Source organism: Aquarana catesbeiana, linkage group LG03, assembly GCF_042186555.1.
Source record: "Aquarana catesbeiana isolate 2022-GZ linkage group LG03, ASM4218655v1, whole genome shotgun sequence".
NCBI lineage: Eukaryota > Metazoa > Chordata > Amphibia > Anura > Ranidae > Aquarana > Aquarana catesbeiana.
In genome coordinates this window covers 133,879,157-133,901,578 of record NC_133326.1, presented here as the reverse complement: position 1 = coordinate 133,901,578, position 22,422 = coordinate 133,879,157, and the positions used below count along the sequence as shown (strand labels likewise).

Here is a 22,422-nt window from a genome sequence, read left to right as displayed (position 1 = left end):
TACTACCAGATATATACAGTTGCCCATATCTCACAATTTAGGAGAAGCCCGCCTCTCCACTTCAGAGGAACATCTAGAATGATCAAAAACTCCCTCTCGCAACCTTACCAGGTTCCATTGCAGTATATGAAAGCAGGCTGGAATAGTAATAGAAAGAACTACTAAAGCACACAACTGGAAACAAGTTTCAGATGAACTGACCCTTACATTTTTAGGCATCATAATTTTAATGGTCAGTTACCTTAGCAACAAATTGCTTGTCTTTTTGATCCAGGTTGGCCGTGGGTGCAACATAATCTCTCCAAATCCGTGCCTTGCGTTCTTTGGCATAACTATTGGCAAAGTAAAAAAAGAAAAAAAAAATAGTTACTGTCTACAGTATGTTTTGTTCTCCATTTTCAACCTAGAGTACATTAATCCATCAAGTAAACATGTAAAAAAATAAAAACACGACCAACTTTCTCTGGAAAAACAGAACGACTTGCCTGTAAATTCTTTATCTTGCAGATCAATGCAAGACCTGCTGGATCATCATAGACCATGGGTTATAGCATGCTACCTTCAGGTGATTGGACAGTGGCAAAGCTTTTGGATAAGCCCTACTTGGGCGTACCCCCAACTCTACCTCAGACCTTTTAAGCAAGCAATGTAGAGTAACAGAAACAGAGGGAAAAGGAGCCCTTGTGCTGTATTACAACATACAAAAAAAAAAAAATGCAGGTCAAAATTACTTTAAGTACTTAACACAGGCTGGATATTCACAGACCCTGTGATGTTCACTAGCAATGAATCAGACAGATGGGCAACAAACCAAAGAGAACTATATTGGCCCAACAAAACAGGAAAGGGTCAAAGACCTAATAGTCGCAGAAAACCTTGCAGCAAGCTGCATCCAGAGACCTTGAAGTCCACCTAGTAGAACTTAGACTGAACTGAAGACCAGGTAGCATCCTTACAAAAGAGTAACAGATGCTTGGAATGGCAGATTGCCCAGGAAATTGCCACGATCTGGTGGAGTAGGTAAGGGTACTAAAGATAACTTAGCGTGCAGACTTTCACAATAAGTTTTATGCACCAGGCAACAGTGGATTTTGAAGCAGGGTGTGCTTTTGAGACTTTGTTGGCAGGACAAAGGTTAGCGTAGAAGCTGTGGCTTTCAGATAGGCAGACCTTACTACATCAAAACAATGGAGTGCAATTTCCATGGAATGCTTGAGAGCAGGGCACAAGGAAGGTGGGACAAGGTCTTCATTAACCACTTGCCTACTGGGAACTTTAAACCCCTTACTGCCCAGGCCAATTTACAGCGTTGCCACACTGACAACTGCGCAATCATGCAACACTATAGCCATATGAATTTTTTTTTTTTTTTTAACAAATAGCTTTTAGTGGTTTTTAACCACTGGGTTTTTGTTTAGTAGCAGTCTTTCAGCTGTAGCGCAGGTGGTAAGGGGTTAAAGTTAGGGTATTACCCTGTGACGTACTCACAAAGTAGGGTGCGAAAATGGGGTAAACATGTCCAGAAAGGATACACAGCAACCCATGTGTTGGCTGTCCTGTAACTAAAACCTTGTGGCAAAAGGGTGGGAGGAAATACCTTTTAAAGGCTCTGGGCAGAACTTAGTGATAATAGTGGGACCTGTGGAATGATAACACATGGTCATCCACCTGAGTGTAAGCGCCAAATGGTGGAATTCTTTATTAAATGTCTAAACATTATGGTTAAGTCAAACATTCCTGGTTTTCCGGATTTTAATCATAAAACTGAATACTATTCAGGAGACGCTAATAAGTACTGCAATTGGTGGAGATATTGGCAACAGTGACGGTCTGATATAAGGACCAACCTGTGTTACCTTCCCACATTGATGATCTCTTAAGTCCAGGTTTTGCCCATCACTTTGATTATACCTCAGAGGGGTCTTTAGTGTCTGGAAACCATTGGAGGGGACCACAGCCTTGGACCTGTATAACACCCTTTAGCTAACTACAAGTGTTGCACAAAGCGCTGAGGTGAGATTCCAAGCTGTGTCGAATGAACATGTCGAAATGTTTTTAAAGTTTCCAATCACCTGAACATAGCAGCCTGTAAGCCAGAGTATGCCCATATTTAAGACATGGGTGTACAGCGTTAAGTTTTGGCTGTAGATGTGGCAGTAATAGCATTGCAGAATGTTTTTTGCCCAGCCATGTACACAGACAATGTTGTGTCTGTATGTACACATACAGAAATATTTTTCAAAACTGTCATTTTAAATATGCCTGTGCACATGTAAATACAAGTGTTGGAATTTACATCTATATGGTCATGTACGACACTTTTTGGAGTGCATGTCTATGGGCAAAAATGTGCTGCAACATGACTCCCTGACAACAGCTGACAAAAGACAAAGCCTTTTGTGAAATTATTAGCACTCTTATTTGCAATACACTAAGGCAGGCCATACATGAGTGGGAAAACACAAGCTGTCAAACGAAAATGAAAAATTGTGTTCAATTTCAAATTGTGCCATTGTTTCAAAAACTGCCCTGCGGAAACCAACTTTTTCCTTCTTTAGCTGGAAATGATGCAATATAGAGTTTGACCTTACAGACACTCCCCTACTGTAAACACCCCCTGTATGCTACTACTTGTACTTAAAATCATGGCGTGTGAAGAATAAGATTCTTTTCGCATTGCGCACAATTGACTACAAGATACAGCAGTTAAGTTGCCATCATGATGCTTGGCATTGTGGCAATTAAGAGGCATTTTGAATGCCTCATGACATTTAAAAGCATCCCATTCATAAAACATGCCGTACATTGTTTTACATATATTTTGGCTGCATTTAGGTTTTTACCTTCATGCCCTCACAACCACTTCAATATTTACATAATTTAGAGAACCCTTTGCTGCATGAGTTTAGCTTGTTACATCAAACTGTTTTGCAGCAGAACGTATTCCCCCCTCAAACTACCTATAGCAATTTCAAAATGACAGACTCTACTAAAAACTGACTTGAAATCTGCATTACCTTATGGGTCACAAATCACAAGACTCTGGAACAGACCTCTGCAGTTTTACCTAAAAGCAAACTCAATTACCCTGAAAGCAAACATCTGTTTCTACATTTTAGTATCATTTTTCTTTAGCTACTATCAAGTTAAGTATGCTATAATAAAATCACAATGTGATATAGTTCAGTTAGAGCTGTATAAATGCCTTGATTACAAGCAACTAATCGTAAAGCTTTTTTCAACAGAAAAGTCAACTCAGATTACCAAAGGAAGAGCATTTTCTGCTCTCAGCTAATACATTTAACATTGTATAGTACTACATTCCAATCACAAATGGACACATCTCATAAAACTCAAGCAGTTACTCAAAAGCTCTGGAGAGAATTCTAAAGTATCTTTATAAGGACATTGCTCAGATATAAGATTTTAAATCTGACCATAGAAACACTTTAATCAACTATTGCAGCCACTGAAATCACTGCATCATTGGGGGTTAAGTGCCCCTTTTTTCTTTTTAAGACCAGTGGCCCTATGCTGTTTCTTCCCTGGTATTGGTCTTGTAACATCCACTTAACCAAAGTAGTTCCCAGTTCCCTCTGGCTTTATGACTCAGGCATCAGATTTTCATCCGTCACACCCAGATAATTCCCTTTGATGGCTACAACTCCATTTGCATGATAGCAATTGTAGTTGTGCCTCAGTTTTGCAGTACTGAGGGCAAGACCATAAACAGGGATAAGACTTGTGTCTCTGAACTCCCAGGATTTTACAGCAAGTACAAAAACACAAATCTTCCTCATTGGTCTTCATTGAAGGGCACAGGATTCAAAGACTATCAGGAAGTACAAATGCAATCCAACTGAGGGGTGTGCAACAGCAACACAAGTATACACAGCAAAAAGGAAAAAAAAAAAAAAAACACAACTTGAGTAAGCTTGTGGCTGAAAGAGCTGCCTAAAGGACACTATGCCCAAGCTGGCATCAAATGAGCCCTGTACACCTGAAAAAAATGTAGAGAAACTGAACAGAAGACCAGGCTGCAGCCTTGAAAGAGCTAGGAAATCATTGTTGAAAAGCCAAAGAATCACACCCTGTTCTTGTAGAGTGCACCTTGAGTTTGAACAATGATCTGTGAGTCACTGAGAAATTGTGGAGAGAAGCCCATACCATGAAGGGAAATTCTTTGATATACTGGTTCAAATGCAGATGAAAGCCAAAACCCTCCAAGGAAGAGGCTCTAGGCATCACTTTGTCCTTGCGTCAGACCAGATAGGCCCAAACTGCCAGTTTAAACACAACTTGCCATGGTGATGACAAGGAACACAACCTTGTGTGTGGAAGGGGAAATATCCCTGATAAGGTGGTCAAAAGGCAATTTTGAAGTACTGAGAACCAGATTCAAATTCCACCTGTGGCTGGTAAGTGTACAGGGGGAGGCACACGAGACGTCCTGTAGGAAAGGTCTTCACGAACAGGAAGATAGCGACCTCTGGAAGATTACAATAAGATTCGAGTCTCAGACAAATACTGATCCAGGTCGAATCGTAAAAAGGTCTGGATTGATCCCACAATATTTTCTAGGACGAAAACTTCCTCAATCCAAAAGGAAGCAGGTTTTCCAATTGCAACAGTAGCTGTTACTACTAAAAAAAAAAAAAAGGATTCAGCTGTGTGACTATGGCTTTGAGGTTGACATCAATCCCCCCCCCCCCCCCGGGAGTGTCCAAGGTAGCTCTGAAGACATTTGTCAAATGCTTTTTGCACATCTGTTCCACAGCCAAACACAACAGCTAAAAGTAATCTGAAAAGCCATTCAACTAGCTTAGGATTCTTGGCATGAAAATGCTCTACAGCAAGGCTATCCAGATCCCTTCGCTTGACTAGCACATTAACCAATGTTTGACAGACTAGCTTTACAGCCTTTGCAGGTTACAATGCGGGGCCTGCCAGAGAAAGATTTTGAAAAGAAATTCCAAACATTGATCTATAAGATCCTTCAACACAACACCCTCCACAGGAATCATTTAGGGCTTTAGTAAGACCGGAAACGGCTAGATCTACAGTGGGAACAGCCCATTTCTACACTCAACCAGGTGTAGGGCTGTGATATGTCTAGATGTGCAATGCCTGGCACACACGCAAGTATTTTGTTCAACCCAGTGGGCTGAAGGAGATTGCTGTACTAACTATGCGATGTTAGTACAGTGACCTCGCCACTGTGCTATTGTGTTCCAACAAGGGGGGCCCCCCTCCCGCAGACCCCCGCCAGCTGTCATAGCCATCGGCGGCTGGTTTTCCAGCATGCTTGTTCAACAAAAGCCAATGAGGTTGGCTTCTGACGGACAAAGATATTAATGCGTGGGGTGAATGTGGGCCAGTTTATCGTACCGGCTGATTTTGGGCCATATTCGGCCCATGTAACAGGGCCTAACATTATCAGGGAACTCCAAGTCTCCCAAAAGGAGTCTGGGACTAGCAGGGGCATCTAAAAAGCTTTAGTACCTCTAAGGGAATGGCAAAAATAAGCAGCTTCAGGGGACTGATGGTATAAGCAGGGGGAGCGAGGACTAAAAAGCAAGTAAAGCTGTTTTTTTATGTCCTCGGAGGCAAATACGTGACCCCTAACTGCAGGGAAGCCCCATTGATATTTTACTGGAATTTTAAAGCTGAATTTCAGGAGTTCAATCACATTTCAAAAAAAAAAAAAAAGTGCAGGCACACTGAAGTCCAAGGAGGTGCGTGACATCTCCTGAACGTCTCAATATATATCCAACAGGTTTATGGCTCGATTTGACACTCAGAGCTGACAGACCACCTACCCCTCCCCTCTGCTGCTTATTTAACCTAACACCAAAAATCAGCTCAGTAAACCAGGATTACAGCTTTTGTGGTTACACTGTGGTCTACTGGCACTGTAAAGACTGACAATACAAAAGGTTCTAAATATATTCCGACCCACTGAATACCTAGAGCTTAACTCCATTATGCAGCTCATGGACTTACCGTTCTGCAGCCCGAAGCTTCTCAGATCCCTGTGTATACACAGCTATAGACCAGTCCACACAGCGGGCAAAACCTTCCTTTAAAAGCAGTTCTGTGATATTTCCATTCTAAAATGAAAACATTACAATTTAAAATGAAGCACTGAACTAGGATGATCACAGTACATGGGTAGTAAAGCGGCTCTAAAAGGCACAGCTTTTTTTTTTCACTGTCATGCATTCCCTACAATATAGTTAAACATGTATATACCCAATGAAGTGAATATCCTCAAGTGATACACAGATAAAAATCTTACATAAGTTGTAACCGTTTATCTGAAGTCTTCTCTTCACACTTTCAAAGTCCAGAATTTATAAAGCTTGTCTGAGCTTTCAGGAAAAAGAGGTGGAGAGCTGAAGTTACACACTGCAGAGCTCAGTGAGGAGAGCTCTGAGAGCAGATTGGGGGTAATGGGACAGCACACAGAGTTGGGGCTGTTAGAGGTTCTTCCCCTGTCACCTTTGTTCTGGTTACAGGAAAACTTGTCAGAAGTGATTGACACTGATAAAGAAACAAAGCAGCAGACAGAAATGACACTTGGTGTTCTTAATTGAGGCAAGTACACACTATATAGAGGGACACGCTTTGTTCATATTCCAGGTTTGAGGTTTACAACCACTTTAAGGTAAAAGGGTTCCAGTAGAACTATCACCACTTTACCCCCTATATACAGTGGGTATATATAAAAAAAAAAAATCACCCCCCTTGCTTTGTAGCCTAAAATTAAGACAGTTTGATTTATCCGGTTGTATTTACTCAGTGCAATTTATAACATTCAGGTGAAAGATATAACCCCATGTCATAAAAAATAAATTCAAAAACAAAATCACTGAGTGGGGAAAAAAGGATCACCCCCCTCCTAAAAAAAGGACTTGTAAACTTAATCAGGTCTAGCTAATCACCTTAATGACACAAAGCCATTTGATTTTTAACTGATCAGCTGTGGTCATTTTGATTAACTCAGCATGAAAAGCTTTCCTGGAGCATTTGCTTCAGTTGCACTACCAGGGACAATCAACTATGGGTGGCAAGGCACTGCCAAAAGATCGCCAGGAAAAAGTTGTGGGTAGGCACAAGTCAGGAGATGGATATAAAAAATTTCAAAGGCTTTATCAATTCCTAGAACAGGGGTAGGCAACCTCGGCCCTCCAGCTGTTTTGAAACTACAAGTCCCATGAGACACTGCAAGACCCTGACAATCACAGGCATGACTCCTAGAGGCATGATGGGATTTTGAGTTTCACCACAGCTGGAGTGCCGTGGTTGCCTACCCCTGTCCTAGAAGCACAGTGAAGTCTATTAGGAAGTGAAAGGTATTTGGTACAACACACCCTCCCTGTATCAGGGCATCATTCCAAACTGGATGAAAGAGCTAGAAGGAAACTGGTCAGAGAGGCTACCAAGAGGCCTACAGCAACTCTGAAGCAGTTGCAGGAATTTATGACAAAGTGTTCATTGTGTGCATGTGACAATAATATCACAAACAGTTCATATTCCCATTGCACACATGCCTGGAATGAGCTCTTTCCGCACACATCCCTGTAATGACTGCCAGCTGGATACTGAAACATACATGGTATGTTTAGATATTTGCCAGTACACCAAGGATCTTCAATTATGTCCAAATGTTTTTGTTGGAGAGAGATTACATCACAGTGTAGTGCAACGTTTCGGAGCTACACAGGACCCTTTCATCAGGCATGCAAAGATGAAGGTGCCTGATGAAGGGACCCACGTGGCTCCAAAATGTTGCACGACACTGATGTGATCACTCTTCAATAAAAAAACAAGTTTGGACATAATTGAAGATCCTCGGTGTGCTGGCAAATATCTACATTATAATATCACAAATTCTCAACAAATGTGGCTCGTATAAGAGGGTTGCAAGAAAAAAGTCACTCCTCAAGAAAGGCCACAAGCAGTCATAACTGAGCTTTGCCAAACACTCACCTTGAAGATTCTAAGGCCATATGGAAAAAAAGTGTTGTCAGACTAAAATTTGACCTCAACAGCAAACAATGTCTGGTGGAAATCCAATGCAGGGCACCATCCAAATAACACGATTCCTACAGTAAAGCATGGAGGTGGTTATATCCTGTTATGGGGGTATTTCTCTGCATCAGGGACTTGTCAGGATAGAAGAAAAATGGATGAGACAAAATACCATAAAATTTAGGAAAATCTGCTGCCCTCTGCCAGAAAGTTGTCAAAGGGAAGGTCCACCTTCCAACATGGCAATGACCCAAAGCACACAGCAAAAATGACCACACAGTGGTTGGAGAAAAAGGTGAATGACCTTGCATAGCCTCATCATAGCCCAGACTCAAAATCCATTAATGTGTGGAATGACTTGAAGACTGCAGTCCACAAACGGTCACCATCAAATTTAACTAAACTTGAGCACTCCTGCAAAGAGTGGGCAAACAATCCAGATGTGCAAAGTTGGTAGAGCCATATCCCAACAGACTAAAGGCTGTAATTAATGCAAAGGGTGGTTCAACAAAATACTGACACAAGGGAGTGTTTTTTTCGCACCTGACATGGTGTAAGTTGCACTGAGTAAATACAGCTGGATATTAAAAAAAAAAAAAAAAAAAAAAAAAAAAGTTTTCATTTCAGGCTGCAAAGCAACAATGATTTTAAAGGAGGGGGTGATTATTTTCGACACACACTGTACCTCCCAGAGTCCTTTTATGATCCAGAGCTGCGCCCCTCTGCAGCAGCACTGGTCTCTGTTCCTCTCCTCACGGGACATAAAGGCAAAAGTGAGGGCCATTGGCTCTTGCTGCTGTCCATCAGATTGAGGGAGGAAGGAGCAAGGCTGAACCATGCAGCGTGTGTCTATGGATGCACACAGCACAGCTTGGGAGTGAGCCAGCACAGCTGCTTGCTATGGGGGGCAGACACTGCCTGTGAGGGCCCCAGAAGAGGAGGTTCAAGGCTGTTCTGTGCAATACCACTGAACAGAGCAGGTAACACGTTATTTTAGAAAAAAAAAAAATCAAGCTTTTACAACTATTTCAATCAAACTTCAGCCATCATTAAAGTGGAATTCCACCCACTTTTACAACTCTTCAGCATCCATCACTAAACTGCACTGTAAATGAATTGGATATTTTTAATTTTTTTTTCTCAGCACCTACTGTATATCTGCTGTATTCATTTTTCACTTCCTCCTCCCTGGCCGTGGCCTATCACATCATTTTCTGTTTGCAATGCCTTCTGGGAAGGGGCGGCAACTTCCTCTGACACTGCCGTTGCTATGGAAACCTGACCTGAAACCTATTACACTGCTTGTGCTGCACTGTGCGAGATCTGCAAGGATGACATCCAGAAGAAATACAGTCTGGCTTCAGATGCCCACACTTAAGATGGCCACGGCCTGCCGTAAGTTTATAAAATAACAAACTACTGCTATAAACTAACAAAACAGATCTTAGTTTACAGACTAACTTTACTAGAATACATTAAGCTTGTGTATTATAGGGGTATTTTTATTTAAAAAGTATAATTTCAGACAGAACACCACTTTAAGCCATGCCTAAATCTTAGTTAATTACAATACGTACAGGATGCAGAATGGTGCCGAGAATATTCTGGTTGTGGCTGCTCTCCAAGATAATCTGCACATCTCTCTGCAGCAAACGTGATTCTGTAAAGAATTTAGCTTCAGCAGCAAAAGGTTCAGGACTCTCTGTACCATCAGACTCCCGCTTAAAAGTTGGACACTAAAAAGAAAATTTGGTGTTTAAAAATGACACACTAATACAAAGGGAAACTGTTGAATAAAATACAGCAACTTTTTCAGTTTTGAATAGAATAAGGTCTGTCTGACAGTTCCTCACTTTGTCCAGGTAAAACCTGAACACAAAATGTGGGGTTCAGTCACCAGGCCAGGAAGGCACAAACTGCAATATTAGTCTCAAACGTTTTAGGCCCAGACTAAAATGTGTTTTTGTAGGTGTGCTTAGTGAGGACACTTCCCACCACTTCCTAGCCTTGCAGGATGTAAAGAGAAATAACAGGGTGAGGCCTTACAATTAACCCAAGAAAAAAAAAAAAAAAATCTTCCTTGCACTATCCAATAAATCTATCCACTTTAACTATAACCTAATCTAAGCACACAGTTAAAGATAAAGAGCATATGTGCATTAAAATGAATGTTTTTTACTCAGACCAGCTTTACCGGTCAATTAGGGAAATATACATTACAATTTCAGAACACAATTTCTAAAGGCTTTTGCACAATTGGTCTTTTGTATTTGGGAATCAACTGTTTTGCAAAAGAAAAGTTTGTAATCCACTACTATTGATAAAGGGGACTTTAAGGAATGATTTAAAACAGCCATGTTTCCAAAACAGAAGTGAAGGCTGTCACTATGAAAACATACAACGGAAGTTTTGGTTCCAAGACCAAAAAAAAAAAAAAAATATCAGATTTAGACTTGACACTACTAGACTGTCTAGAAATTTTCCATTATTTGAAGCATTTTTAATATATTACAATCTTAAAATTTGAAAAAAAATAAACTGAAGCATGTCCAAGACAAGCCTAAAATACCACAACAAATACTCCAGCCCTGAGCTAATCTTCCCTTATACAAAATCCTCAGCTGCTGAACACCTGGTGTTTGAACTTCAACCAAAAGCCAGCGCTAAAAAAGTGAAATCAGACTAAACATACCGAAAAAACTTTCAACATCCAACAAAGTCCATTGATGTGCAATAGCAAATCCAAGGAGTAATATGACAAAGTCACTGCTTTCAGATCTCCTCTTCCTGTTCCCTTCTTGATTGCAAGTAGTAAGTAGGACACAGGAAGAGAAGCTCTGAATGCATTTTGATAACTCTGAATATTAGAAATATTCACACTTTCTGGATATCTATCTGGGACATGAAGGAGTGGCGTGAGGGTTCTTTAACACAAGGGACATGAAAAGCATAATTCTGAGTGGCCTACTACTTGATCAATATTTCTGGTAAGCCATTTGTCCAATTTGCACATGTGTGTTCGGGTGTCATGCATGCCAATTTTGAGGAGGACATATCACAGATACTATGACATGAAATATTAAGGCGCACCTGACTGAATAATGTTCGTGCAAAAAAATTCTGACCTGCATCTGATAGTTGGTCAGTCATCTGGTGAGAATCCCATCTGCATATTTGTAAGAACTGGAAGGGTTTGTGACACTTATATGATGCGTTGACCTTCACATGGCAAAAGGGTCAATTTTTTGAGTGTTCTCCACCAGCCTAAGCACATGAGTTGAGAGCCATGTATAATTTGGAGTAGTTTATACATTTGCATCCATTAAAATTTGAGTTACTACACTAATTGAGTGGAGTTGGAGAAGGTGGACTACAGCTGAAAAGACAAATCCTTACAGAGTTGACCTTGGTCCTGGATTATTTGAAAAACGTAAGACTCACTCTATGAGGGGGGGGGGGGGGGTCAATGAATTTTGGTAACCTGTCACTTTCACTTGAGGGATAAAGGTGGTGAAGGACTCTAGCGAATGAGACAGATATATCTATATACACACACACATATAAATAAATAGTATATGATTCCACTTCTTGAACACTGATTTTTGTTTGGTTATAAGCCTATGCCGCCGCAATTCCTATACTAATGATGAAATGAGAATCCGCAATCTCCAAACTTGTGACTAGCTTGTATATCTGAATCCATGTCCAAGGATTCGGGTGCACCATTCATTAATACCAAAATTCTTTAGAGACATGACAATCTGCATTTACAGGGAAAAAAAAAAATAATCTGATTTTCAGATCACGCTGTCAATATTTCAGATTTTGACACTCAGACGAAATCTTAGAATTTTGCTGAAACGAATTGATCCCTAGAAAAAGGCTCGTTAGGCAAACCAAGCCATTTCATAGAATTTGTGCAATCCCCATAACATTTTTTAAAGTCCATTGAGGGACACAGGAATTCTGAAAAAGATTACATGCTGATGCATACAAGATGGTGTCAGCCCCACCTCTTAACAGGTTTGCCTTAGCTTTGTGCGCAAGCAGTAGATAAGGCCAATAAAAACAGAGGGATAGAACTGCCCCTCCCCTCAGACATCCAAAAAAAATTTTCAAAGTAAAATACTTGAATTCTGAAACAGTCCAGAAATACCAAACCAGTCTGAGGGGTGGGCAACAGCCACTACAGACCTAATACAGAACCAGGGGCTTTATGAAACAACCAGGACTAAAGCCTGAATCCAAACAAGGTAACTTTCCCAACAGGACAATAAAACTGACAATGGGAATAAGCAGAGGATTGGCCTGATGGTCAAGCCAGGAAATGCTTAAACTGACACCAAGTCTCTAGCAAAAGCTGTGAGATAAGCAACCAAAAGTAACCATAACATACCACCCAGAATGAAACAGATAAAATGGTCTAGAAATACTGGAGGAGGATTTTTTGCTTAACAGATCCAAGGGAAAATTGGACAATCCACAAATCTGCAGACCAAACCTTAGAATATGGTGGCTGCATTTTTCTCCCCCTCCCCCTTTATTTCCACCTGATGATCTGGCCAGTAACATTTCCTGAACTTAGGGTGTCTCCACACTGGATGAAGGAGCAATGGAGCTACCTTTGGACAGCAGCATTATCAGTCTAGGAAGAGGGTAGCATTAAGGCGAGTGTAGATGGATCAAAATTTGTCCGGTTCAGCAGGGTTCAGCTAAATTTTGACCTGTGTGGGAACTCCTGCTCAAATGCAGGGTGAATGCCTTGATCTGGATTGAAACAATCCTTTCAAAATCAGAGCCCACAGAAGAAGAAGGTGTGACCCAAGAACAGCCTCTCCCAACCGTTGAGATTCTGAATCAGAAATTATATCAGTGTCTGCAGACTCAAGAGCGTCAAGGAATTTCAGGGAAGCATTAGAGCACACTTTGCACACCTACAGAACAATCCAGTAGCAAGGCAGAGCTAGGAAGCACATTTGTGTACATGGGGTAAACCTCCCAATTAGCAACCAGGCAAAATGTGAGGCAAGGCTTTAAAAAAAAAAAAAAAAAACAAGTGGAGAGGCGCCTCTGGGTGCAGTAGTTTTTTTTTTTTTAAAAAACACAACTTTAACCACTAGCCGACCACCGCACGCCGATGTACGTCCAAACTTCGGCGGCAGATATCGCTGGTATGGCAGCAGTTTGTGCGGCAGTAGGCTTTCAGATAAAAGTGGTCTCTGTGGCGGATTCGCCGCGAGATCACTACTTGGTGGCGGGAGAGGGCCCCCCTCCCGCCGCAATACGGTGCCCTCCGCCGCTTACCGGAGCAGTCGGTAGCGGCAGAGGCGATCGCGTCTGTCTGCCAGCTGTGCCTGGAGATGAGTGAGGCTAAGATGGCGCCCACTCGACTCCATCACACTGCTGGGCGGAAGCGACGTCAAAACGTCGCTTCCGCCCATACGTCTTAAAAGGCACATTTTTGTAATTTTTTTTTAATGAATTTTTATTGCATTTTAGTGTAAATAAGATCTGAGGTCTTTTTGAACCCAGATCTCATATTTAAGAGGTCCTGTCATGCTTTTTTCTATTACAAGGGATGTTTACATTCCTTGTAATAGTTATAAAAGTGACTTTTTTTAGAACAGTGTAAAAATAAATAAAATCATGTAAAATAAAAATTTAAAATTTTTTTTAAAAAAACCCCCGTCCCGACGAGCTCGTGCGCAGAATCGAACGCATACATGAGTAGCGCCTGCATATGAAAACTGGTCAAACCACATGTGAGGTATCGCCGCAATCGTTAGAGCGAGAGCAATAATTCTAGCCCTAGACCTCCTCTAACAAAACATGCAACCTGTAGAATTTTTTAAACGTCGCCTATGGAGATTTGAGGGTAAAAGTTTGACGCTATTCCACGAGCGGGCGCAATTTTGAAGCATGACATGTTGGGTATCAATTTACTCAGCGTATTATCTTTCACGAAATAAAAAAAAAAATTGGGCTATCTTTACTGTTATTTTTTTATTCAAAAAAGTGAATTTTTTCCAAAAAAAGCACGCTTGTAAGACCGCTGCGCAAATACGGTGTGAAAAAAAGTATTGCAATGACTGCCATATTATTCTCTAGCGTGTTAGAAAGAAAACAATATAATGTTTATGGGTTCTAAGTAATTTTCTAGCCAAAAAAAAAAAAAAAACTGTTTTAAACATGTAAATAATCGCTGGAGATATTTCCCCAAACCCTGGGCCTCCCTTATTTAACTGTACCCAACACACCCATCACCCTACATCCTCTGGCAGTAGTCGCAATCTACACAATTTAGTCTCCATTCCTCTTCTTCCCAACACCAGCCTCCCTCTCTCCTGCGCCCTCTGGAACGCCCGAAACCTGGCTCCACAAATATGACACCCCTTCTCTTGCTTCCCTCTCCCAGGGTGGCCTTCACTGGACTCACTCCCCTAGGCCTAATGGACGCAAGGGAGGTGGAGTGGGATTCCTCCTATCCCCCCAGAGAACCTTCCAGGTTATTCACCCTCCTCCCTCTTTTTCCCTCTCATCATTCGAAGCCCACTGTATACATCTATTCTCTCCTACTTCCCTAAGAATTGCTGTGATTTACCGGCCCCCTGGACCATTATCAACTTTCTTTGAGTTTTCTGCCTGGCTACCCTACTTTCTCTCTTCGAATATTCCAACAATCCTTCTCAGTGATTTCAACATCCCTGCTAATACAAACACTCCTGCTACTTCTAAACTTTAGTCTAACCTCTTCATTTGACCTGAAGCAATGGGTACAGGCTTCTACTCACTCTGATGGCAATACCCTTGACCTTGTATTCTCCTACCTATGCACTCCATGCAACTTCTCAAAGAATCCTTTTCCTCTCTCCGACCATCTTATTAGTTTCTCTCTCCCCGTCTTCCACCACCTTTCCCTCCAATCTCCTAACCATCACCCGTAGAAACTTTCGCAACTTCAACTCCTCTCTCCTCTATTCTGCTACTGACCACCTCTATGACAAAATCTCTCCCCTGTCCTGCCCCAACCAAGCCACGTCCATCTACAATAAATCTCTGTCCTCCACCCTGGACAAGCTCGCTCCCCTCACTACACGCAGAATCAGGCCTCGACCCCTACAACCCTGGCAAACAGATGACACCAAAAGTCTCAAAAAACGTAGTCGTGCTCTTGAGCGTCTGTGGCACAAGACTAAGTCTCTCAAAGACTTCAATCAATACAAATCTGCCCTCCAAAAATACTATTCTTTCCTCCACACTGCCAAGCAAGCCTATTTTACAACTCTTATTAACACCTTCTCATCCAATCCCCGTAAACTCTTCTCTACCTTCAACTCTCTACTTTGTCCTCCACCTCCACCCACTGACTCACTCACTGCCCAGGAGATTGCTAATCACTTCAAAAACAAGATTGATACAATCCGTGATGAAATCTCCATTCTACAGGTATCTCCCCCAGCTAAGACCCCATGTCAACAGGTACAACTGACATTCCCCCTATTCAAATCTGCTACTACAGATGAAGTTGCTAAACTCCTTTCTATCGCCCACCTAACCACCTGTCCCCTGGACCATATTTCCTCTCAAATGCTTCGGTCACCCTCTGACCCCATCCTACACTCTCTAACCCACATCTTCAATCTCTCCCTCACCTCTGGCATCTTCCCCGACGCTCTAAAACATGCACTGGTCACCCCCATACTCAAAAAGCCGTCCTTGGACCCTACCAATCTTAACCTACGCCCTATCTCCTTGCTCCCCTTTTCCTCTAAACTCCTTGAACGCCTGGTTTACAACCAACTGAGTGACCACCTCATTAAAAACAACCTTGATCCCCTTCAATCTGGATTCCGCCCTCAACACTCCACAGAAACTGCTCTTTTAAAACTCACAAATGAACTACTAACTGCAAAAACCAATGGACACTATTCTGTACTCCTACTTCTGGATCTTTCAGCTGCCTTTGACACGGTTGACCACCCCCTTCTCCTCAAAAAACTTTACTCCCTCAGTCTCCGTGACTGTGCTCTTCAGTGGCTCTCATCCTACCTATCCCAACGCACCTTCAGTGTCACTTACAATTCTACTTCCTCCACTCCTCTTCCCTTCTGTCGGGGTCCCCCAAGGTTCTGTTCTTGGACCTCTTTTATTTTCAATCTACACCTCTTCCCTGGGTCAGCTGATAGCCTCTCACAGCTTTCAATATCATTTCTATGCCGATGACACGCAAATCTATCTCTCCACCCCTCAACTCACTCCATCAGTCTCTTCACGCATCACTAACTTACTAACCGACATATGTGTATGGATGTCACACCACTTCCTCAAACTCAACTTGTCTAAAACCGAGCTTATAATATTTCCTCCCCCACGTGCCTCTTCCCTTGACTTCTCTGTCAAGAGCAATGGCACAACCATCCACCCGTCCCCACATGTCAGGGTGCTAGGTGTTATCCTGGATTCTGAACTCTCCTTTCAGCCCCACATCCAATCACTTTCCAAAGCTTGCCACCTCAACCTCCGCAACATCTCTAAACTACGTCCCTTTCTAACCAATGAAACCACAAAGCTCCTGATTCACTCCCTGGTTATCTCTCGCCTTGACTACTGCAACTCACTCCTCATTGGCTTACCTTTAAACAGACTATCCCCCCTGCAGTCCATCATGAATGCTGCTGCCAGACTTATCCACCTTACAAACCACTCAGTGTCTGCTACCCCTCTCTGCCAATCCCTCCATTGGCTGCCACTCGCCCAACGAATTCAAAATACCAACAATAAGTTACAAAGCCATCCACAACTCTGCCCCCAGCTACATCACTAACCTAGTCTCAAAATAGCAACCTAATCGCCATCTCCGTTCCTCCCAAGACCTCCTGCTCTCTAGCTCCCTCATCACCTCCTCCCATATCCGCCTCCAGGACTTCTCCCGAGCCTCGCCCATCCTCTGGAATTCCCTACCCCAATCTGTCAGACTGTCTCCAAATTTATCCACTTTTAGGCGATCCCTGAAAACGTTCCTCAGAGAAGCCTATCCTGCCTCCATCTAATAACTGCACTATTTTCTCCATTAGCTCATCCCCCACAGCTATTACCCTTTTGTATAACTTGACCCTCCCTCCTAGATTGTAAGCTCTAACGAGCAGGGCCCTCTGATTCCTCCTGTATTGAATTGTATTGTACTTGTCTGCTCTAATGTTGTAAAGCGCTGCGTAAACTGTTGGCGCTATATAAATCCTGTAGTATAATAATAATAATGTAAACACCTAAATTCCAAAACGAGGCTGGTCCTTAAGTGGTTAACACACAAAGTGTCACAATGACGCTCCCAAGTCCTGTGCCATGTATAGTCCTTGCTGTAAGCGGTGGCAGTGTCTCCTCCGACCGATATAAAAGATGGCTCCGGAAGGCGGCCTCAGAACGAGGCTTGGAACACAAGAGAGCTGGCTGCAGGGGGATGACCAGCCAGCTGTCCCTTGTGTTCCAAGCCTGTTGAGAAAGAAGCACAACTTGCAGTACATCCAAGTGCGCACCCTCACGAAACGCATCCCCCTCCGAAGACATCATCCCTCTGCAGCCAGCTGTCCCTTGTGTTCCAAGCCTCATTCTGAGGCCGCCTTCCGAAGCCGGCTTTTACATCTGTCGGAACACTGCCACCGCTTACAGCAAGGACTATACATGGCACAGGACTTGGGAGCGCCATCCTGACACTTTGATACCATGCTTGTTACCTCCATTCAAATGTAAGTTGATCTTATTGTGTTATTAAAGTTGTGTTTTTTTAAAACGACTGCACCCAGAGGAGCCTCTCCACTTGTTTTTTTGCAGCCCCAGGAATATGGTTTCTTTCCTATGATGGCAGCCCTGCTTGCTTCCTTTGGACCACATAGACTTTACCAGCCTGTGTATGCTATATGGACTATTTACCACTCATAGTTCTATTTTAGAACACTCGTGTAATAGGAGATCCGCACTGGGAGTTATATGAATCCTGAGTTGTTGCGCTTACACTTGTTTCAAATACTTAAACCTAGGCAGCTAGTGCTGAGGAGGGTTTCATCAGCTAAGTGGCCAATTCACTGTAGGTGGGCAGTAAGCAGAGATTTGACACTATAGGAGCAGTAGCCACTCTTTACCACAGTAAGAAATCAGAGGTAGGAATTTTTTTTAAATGGCACCCAACGGTACTAAGGTAGTCCCGGGTGCTTCAGCCTTACTAAGTGAGCTTTCAGAGACAGGTGTGGCCACAGCTTTGGACCCAGAAAGCACTGTGGCTAACCCTACACAAGGATCTGTAAACTTCTACATCTAGAAGGGTACATGCCACATTAGCCTCACCACATCCAGAGGCCTACTTGTCAAATTGGTCTTCAGAGACTGGGTCACACCAAAGCCTGTGCCACAGCTCTGAGCCTTGAAAGCACTTGGTAGTCAACACTGTACACAAAAGTCCGGAAAGCACCACAAAACAGAGCAAAGCGCCCAAAGTTCACATTCCAGGTTAGCCTGCAATCTTCAAGTCTGGCAGGCTCCAGGTATGACCTCCAAAGCTGGTGCTGATTAAACAATCTGGATAGCTCCTGTGTAAAGATTACCTCAAATAGCATTTTATCCAAGTCACAGAACACAAAAGCAATACAGACCTGGTTAAAGACAGAGTTCTATGCTGCTGAACTTTAAAGTTTTTTGTTAAGACCTGATACAGGCAACAGCACATAAGACAAAGGAAGTGGAACAGAAGCGCACAAATTTTAAAAACCAGAACATTTATCCATTTCAAAAAAGAATATCCACCTACATGGTAAATAACGAATAGTAAGTATAAACCCATGGTGTTAACAGTGGCAGGGAGCTTGGAGATGAGCAGGGAGCCAGCTCTTGGTATGTTGGACCCTGCCCAGCTGTAAACAAAAAACACACAAAAACAAAAAACACACAAAAACACACAAAAACACACAAAAACACACAAAAACACACAAAAACACACAAAAACACACAAAAACACACAAAAACACACAAAAACACACAAAAACACACAAAAACACACAAAAACACACAAAAACAAAAAAGTGTCTACAGCTGTGGATCACCTATGTGGGGAGACAAATTCAAATGAGGCAATGGATTTCAAAGGACAACCCCTTGCTCAAGCCTGAGCACTACAGGTAGCCTCTTATCACAGAAACCCCAGAGCGCCACAGGGCTTAGTGAAAACTAATCGCACAGAAGTATGCATAAACAAAACATACTAAGATGGAATAGGATTTCTTGGATATAGAAATAATGGAACAAAAACTTTTCTACTAGGTCATATAGGTGCACTATTTGGCCAGCAGGGGAAGTGATCTACATTAGAAAAAACAAAACTGGCTACTTTGTATCAACCGGATTATAACTATAAAGCTGTGAGTCTAGAAAGTTATTGCATGTATTAATTGTTACCATTTCAGTATACATACCTCTAGTTAAGGGTGTTAATATAGCGTATTTATCGCTCCACATTTATATATTAAAAAAAGATAGAATTTAAAAAAAAAATATGATTTAATTTTTTCCTAGGATCCCTGTCAGACGAAATTTTTTTTTTAACATTTAATCCTATGAGCACTAGAGTATTTAAGGTACATGTACATAAAGTCTCCCAGTGACATTTGTGGAATCTTGCAGCTGTGGAACTACAGTTGGGAATAGTTTGTTACTCAAACTTTTAAACCTTCCGTAGATTTTTTTTTAGATTTGGCATCTTGCAAGAGGAGACCTTACCCAATGTAAAATGCATTATACAGTTGAATCGCTATAGAAAAAAAAAAATGGAGCACATCAGGAAACACTGGCCCACAATCTTGAAAGATCTCAAAATAAGGCCTGTTCTGCCATTCAGGCCTAGGTTTGTCTTTTGCTCCCAGTGCGAAAACAAAATAGCTCCAAGCAAGATATATTTAAACAAAAAGTCACATGCATAAAAATTATTGCGGCGCTGAAAAGTTCAAAAATGAAATTGAAGAGTGGGAGGAATCCAATCACCAAATATATTGTGCAGATGTAGAAAGAGTCACTCGTCACCACGTGGTAATGTAGTCTGCTTACCAGAAGGTGTTAAGGATTAGGCATAGATGATAAATTCTCAATAGCATCCATCAAATCCAGCCCACTGGAACCCCTCATCAGACCACAACATCCGTGGGATTTCCTTCACATATAAACATCTCCCAATGGTCACTTCAGAATTAGGCATTCAGGCATGTAGTCATCATATATCCGAGAAAAGAAAATGAAGGACCCATAGTGAAGAAGCCCGTAATGATAGATAAAAAAACTTTTATTGTAGTAACTTACAGTTGAAGCTTAAAAAAGCATGCATCAATGATCGGAACATTGATGCATGCTGCAAAAAGTTTTATCTTGGTCTCATCAGACCAGAGAATCTTATTTCTCACCATCTTGGAGTCCTTCAAGTTTTTTTTTTTTTTTTTTTAGCAAACTCCATGTGGGCTTTCATGTGCCTTGCACTGAGAGGCTTCCGTCGGGCCACTCTGCCATAAAACCCCGACTGGTGGAGGGCTGCAGTGATTGTTGATTTTCTACAACTTTCTTTCATCTCCCGACTGCATCTCTGGAGCTCAGCCACAGTGATCTTTGGGTTCTTCTTTACCTCTCTCACCAAGGCTCTTCTCCCCCGATAGCTCAGTTTGGCTGGACGGCCAGCTCTAGGAAAGCTTCTGGTCATCCCAAACGTCTCCCATTTAAGGATTATGGAGGCCACTGTGCTCTTAGGAACCTTAAGTGCAGAAGAATTTTTTTTGTAACCTCGGCCAGATCTGTGCCTTGCCACAATTCTGTCTCTGAGCTCTTCAGGCAGTTCCTTTGACCTCATGATTCTCATTTGCTCTGACATGCACTGTGAGCTGTAAGGTCTTATATAGAAAGGTGTGGCTTTCCTAATCAAGTCCAATCAGTATAATCAAACACAGCTGGACTCAAATGAGGGTGTAGAACCATCTCAAGGATATTCAGAGGAAATGGACCGCACCCGAGTTAAATATGAGTGTCACAGCAAAGGGTCTGAATACTTAGGACCATGTGATATTTCAGTTTCTTTTTAACAAATCTGCAAAATTGTCAACAATCCTGTGTTTCTGTCAATATGGGGTACTGTGTGTACATTGAGGAAAAAAAATGAACTTAAATGATTTTAGCAAATGGCTACAATATAACAGTGAAAAATTTAAGGGGGTCTGAATACTTTCCGTCGTGTGTGTGTGTGTGTGTGTGTGTGTGTGTGTGTGTGTGTGTGTGTGTGTGTGTACACACACACACACATTATATATACACATACATACACACACATATATTATATATATATATACACACACATATATATATATACACACACACACATATATATATATATATATATATATATATACACACACACACATATATATATATATATATATATATATATATATATATATATATATATATATATATATATATATATATATATATATATATATACACATATACATATATACACACACAGTGACATTTTTTTCATGGGGTATTTTGCAACTTTCTAGAAGTACAGCTTTATAGGTATAATCCAATTTATAGTTGCCATTTGCCTTTTTCTAAAGTATACTGCTTCCCCTGCTGGCCAAACAGTGCACCCATTACATGACCTTGTAAAAAAAGCTTCTGTCCTGCAATTGTTTAACCTGCTGCCCACATAGCAAACATGCGGATGGACTTCACACCCGCACTTATGTGTCGCTATGTGGCCAATGTTTGCGCCGTAAGCATGCTAACACGGAGACTGAGATGTCAGACATCTCTTCATCGACACCATCAGTAGTTGGCAGGACCAGCTCCCAGTCACATGATCAATGACAGCCAATCTGAGCCAGTTTCAGACAGTACAGCAACTCCCTATTTTTCACCAGCTTCAAGTTACAACTCAGGTTAATATGTACCCCTGGATACTTACCAAGTGGATTTTTTTTATTGCTCTGGTTTTAACCTCTTCCTACATGCTTCTGTTCTACTTCCATTGTCTGTATTAGCTGGATTACCCTGATCCATGCATTGTGTGCTACTCTTATTCCCAGAATTCCTGTCCCCCTCAATGGGCAATGCATATTGTATACTCTTTATAAGCACAGAAAAACAATTTTCAAAACAAATTGCTACAATTTTTGTAATGCCATATAGATACAGCTGAAATATTTGTAACTATAATTTGGCTCATATCACTGCAAAATAAATTTTAGGACTTCATACCTTAACTCCAGACAACATGACAGTCACCAGGTAATTATCAGGAAGAAGCAGCGCTCTCACCACACTACCATCACGAACATGCTCAATAATAGCTGCAAATGCAACACA

General features: G+C 41.7%; 1 protein-coding gene across 1 annotated transcript in view; it reads right to left on the bottom strand.

The window, feature by feature from the left end:
• The window catches only part of SND1 (staphylococcal nuclease and tudor domain containing 1), a 957,459-nt gene that overhangs the window by 878,350 nt on the left and 56,687 nt on the right, over positions 1 to 22,422 (bottom strand). Inside the window, exons 6-9 of the mRNA XM_073619298.1 lie at positions 22,315 to 22,406; positions 9,612 to 9,770; positions 6,004 to 6,110; positions 242 to 332 (exon numbers count right to left, since the gene is read on the bottom strand). Of these exons, the coding sequence (XP_073475399.1) occupies positions 242 to 332; positions 6,004 to 6,110; positions 9,612 to 9,770; positions 22,315 to 22,406 (449 nt within the window). The remainder of the gene's footprint in view (positions 1 to 241; positions 333 to 6,003; positions 6,111 to 9,611; positions 9,771 to 22,314; positions 22,407 to 22,422) is intronic.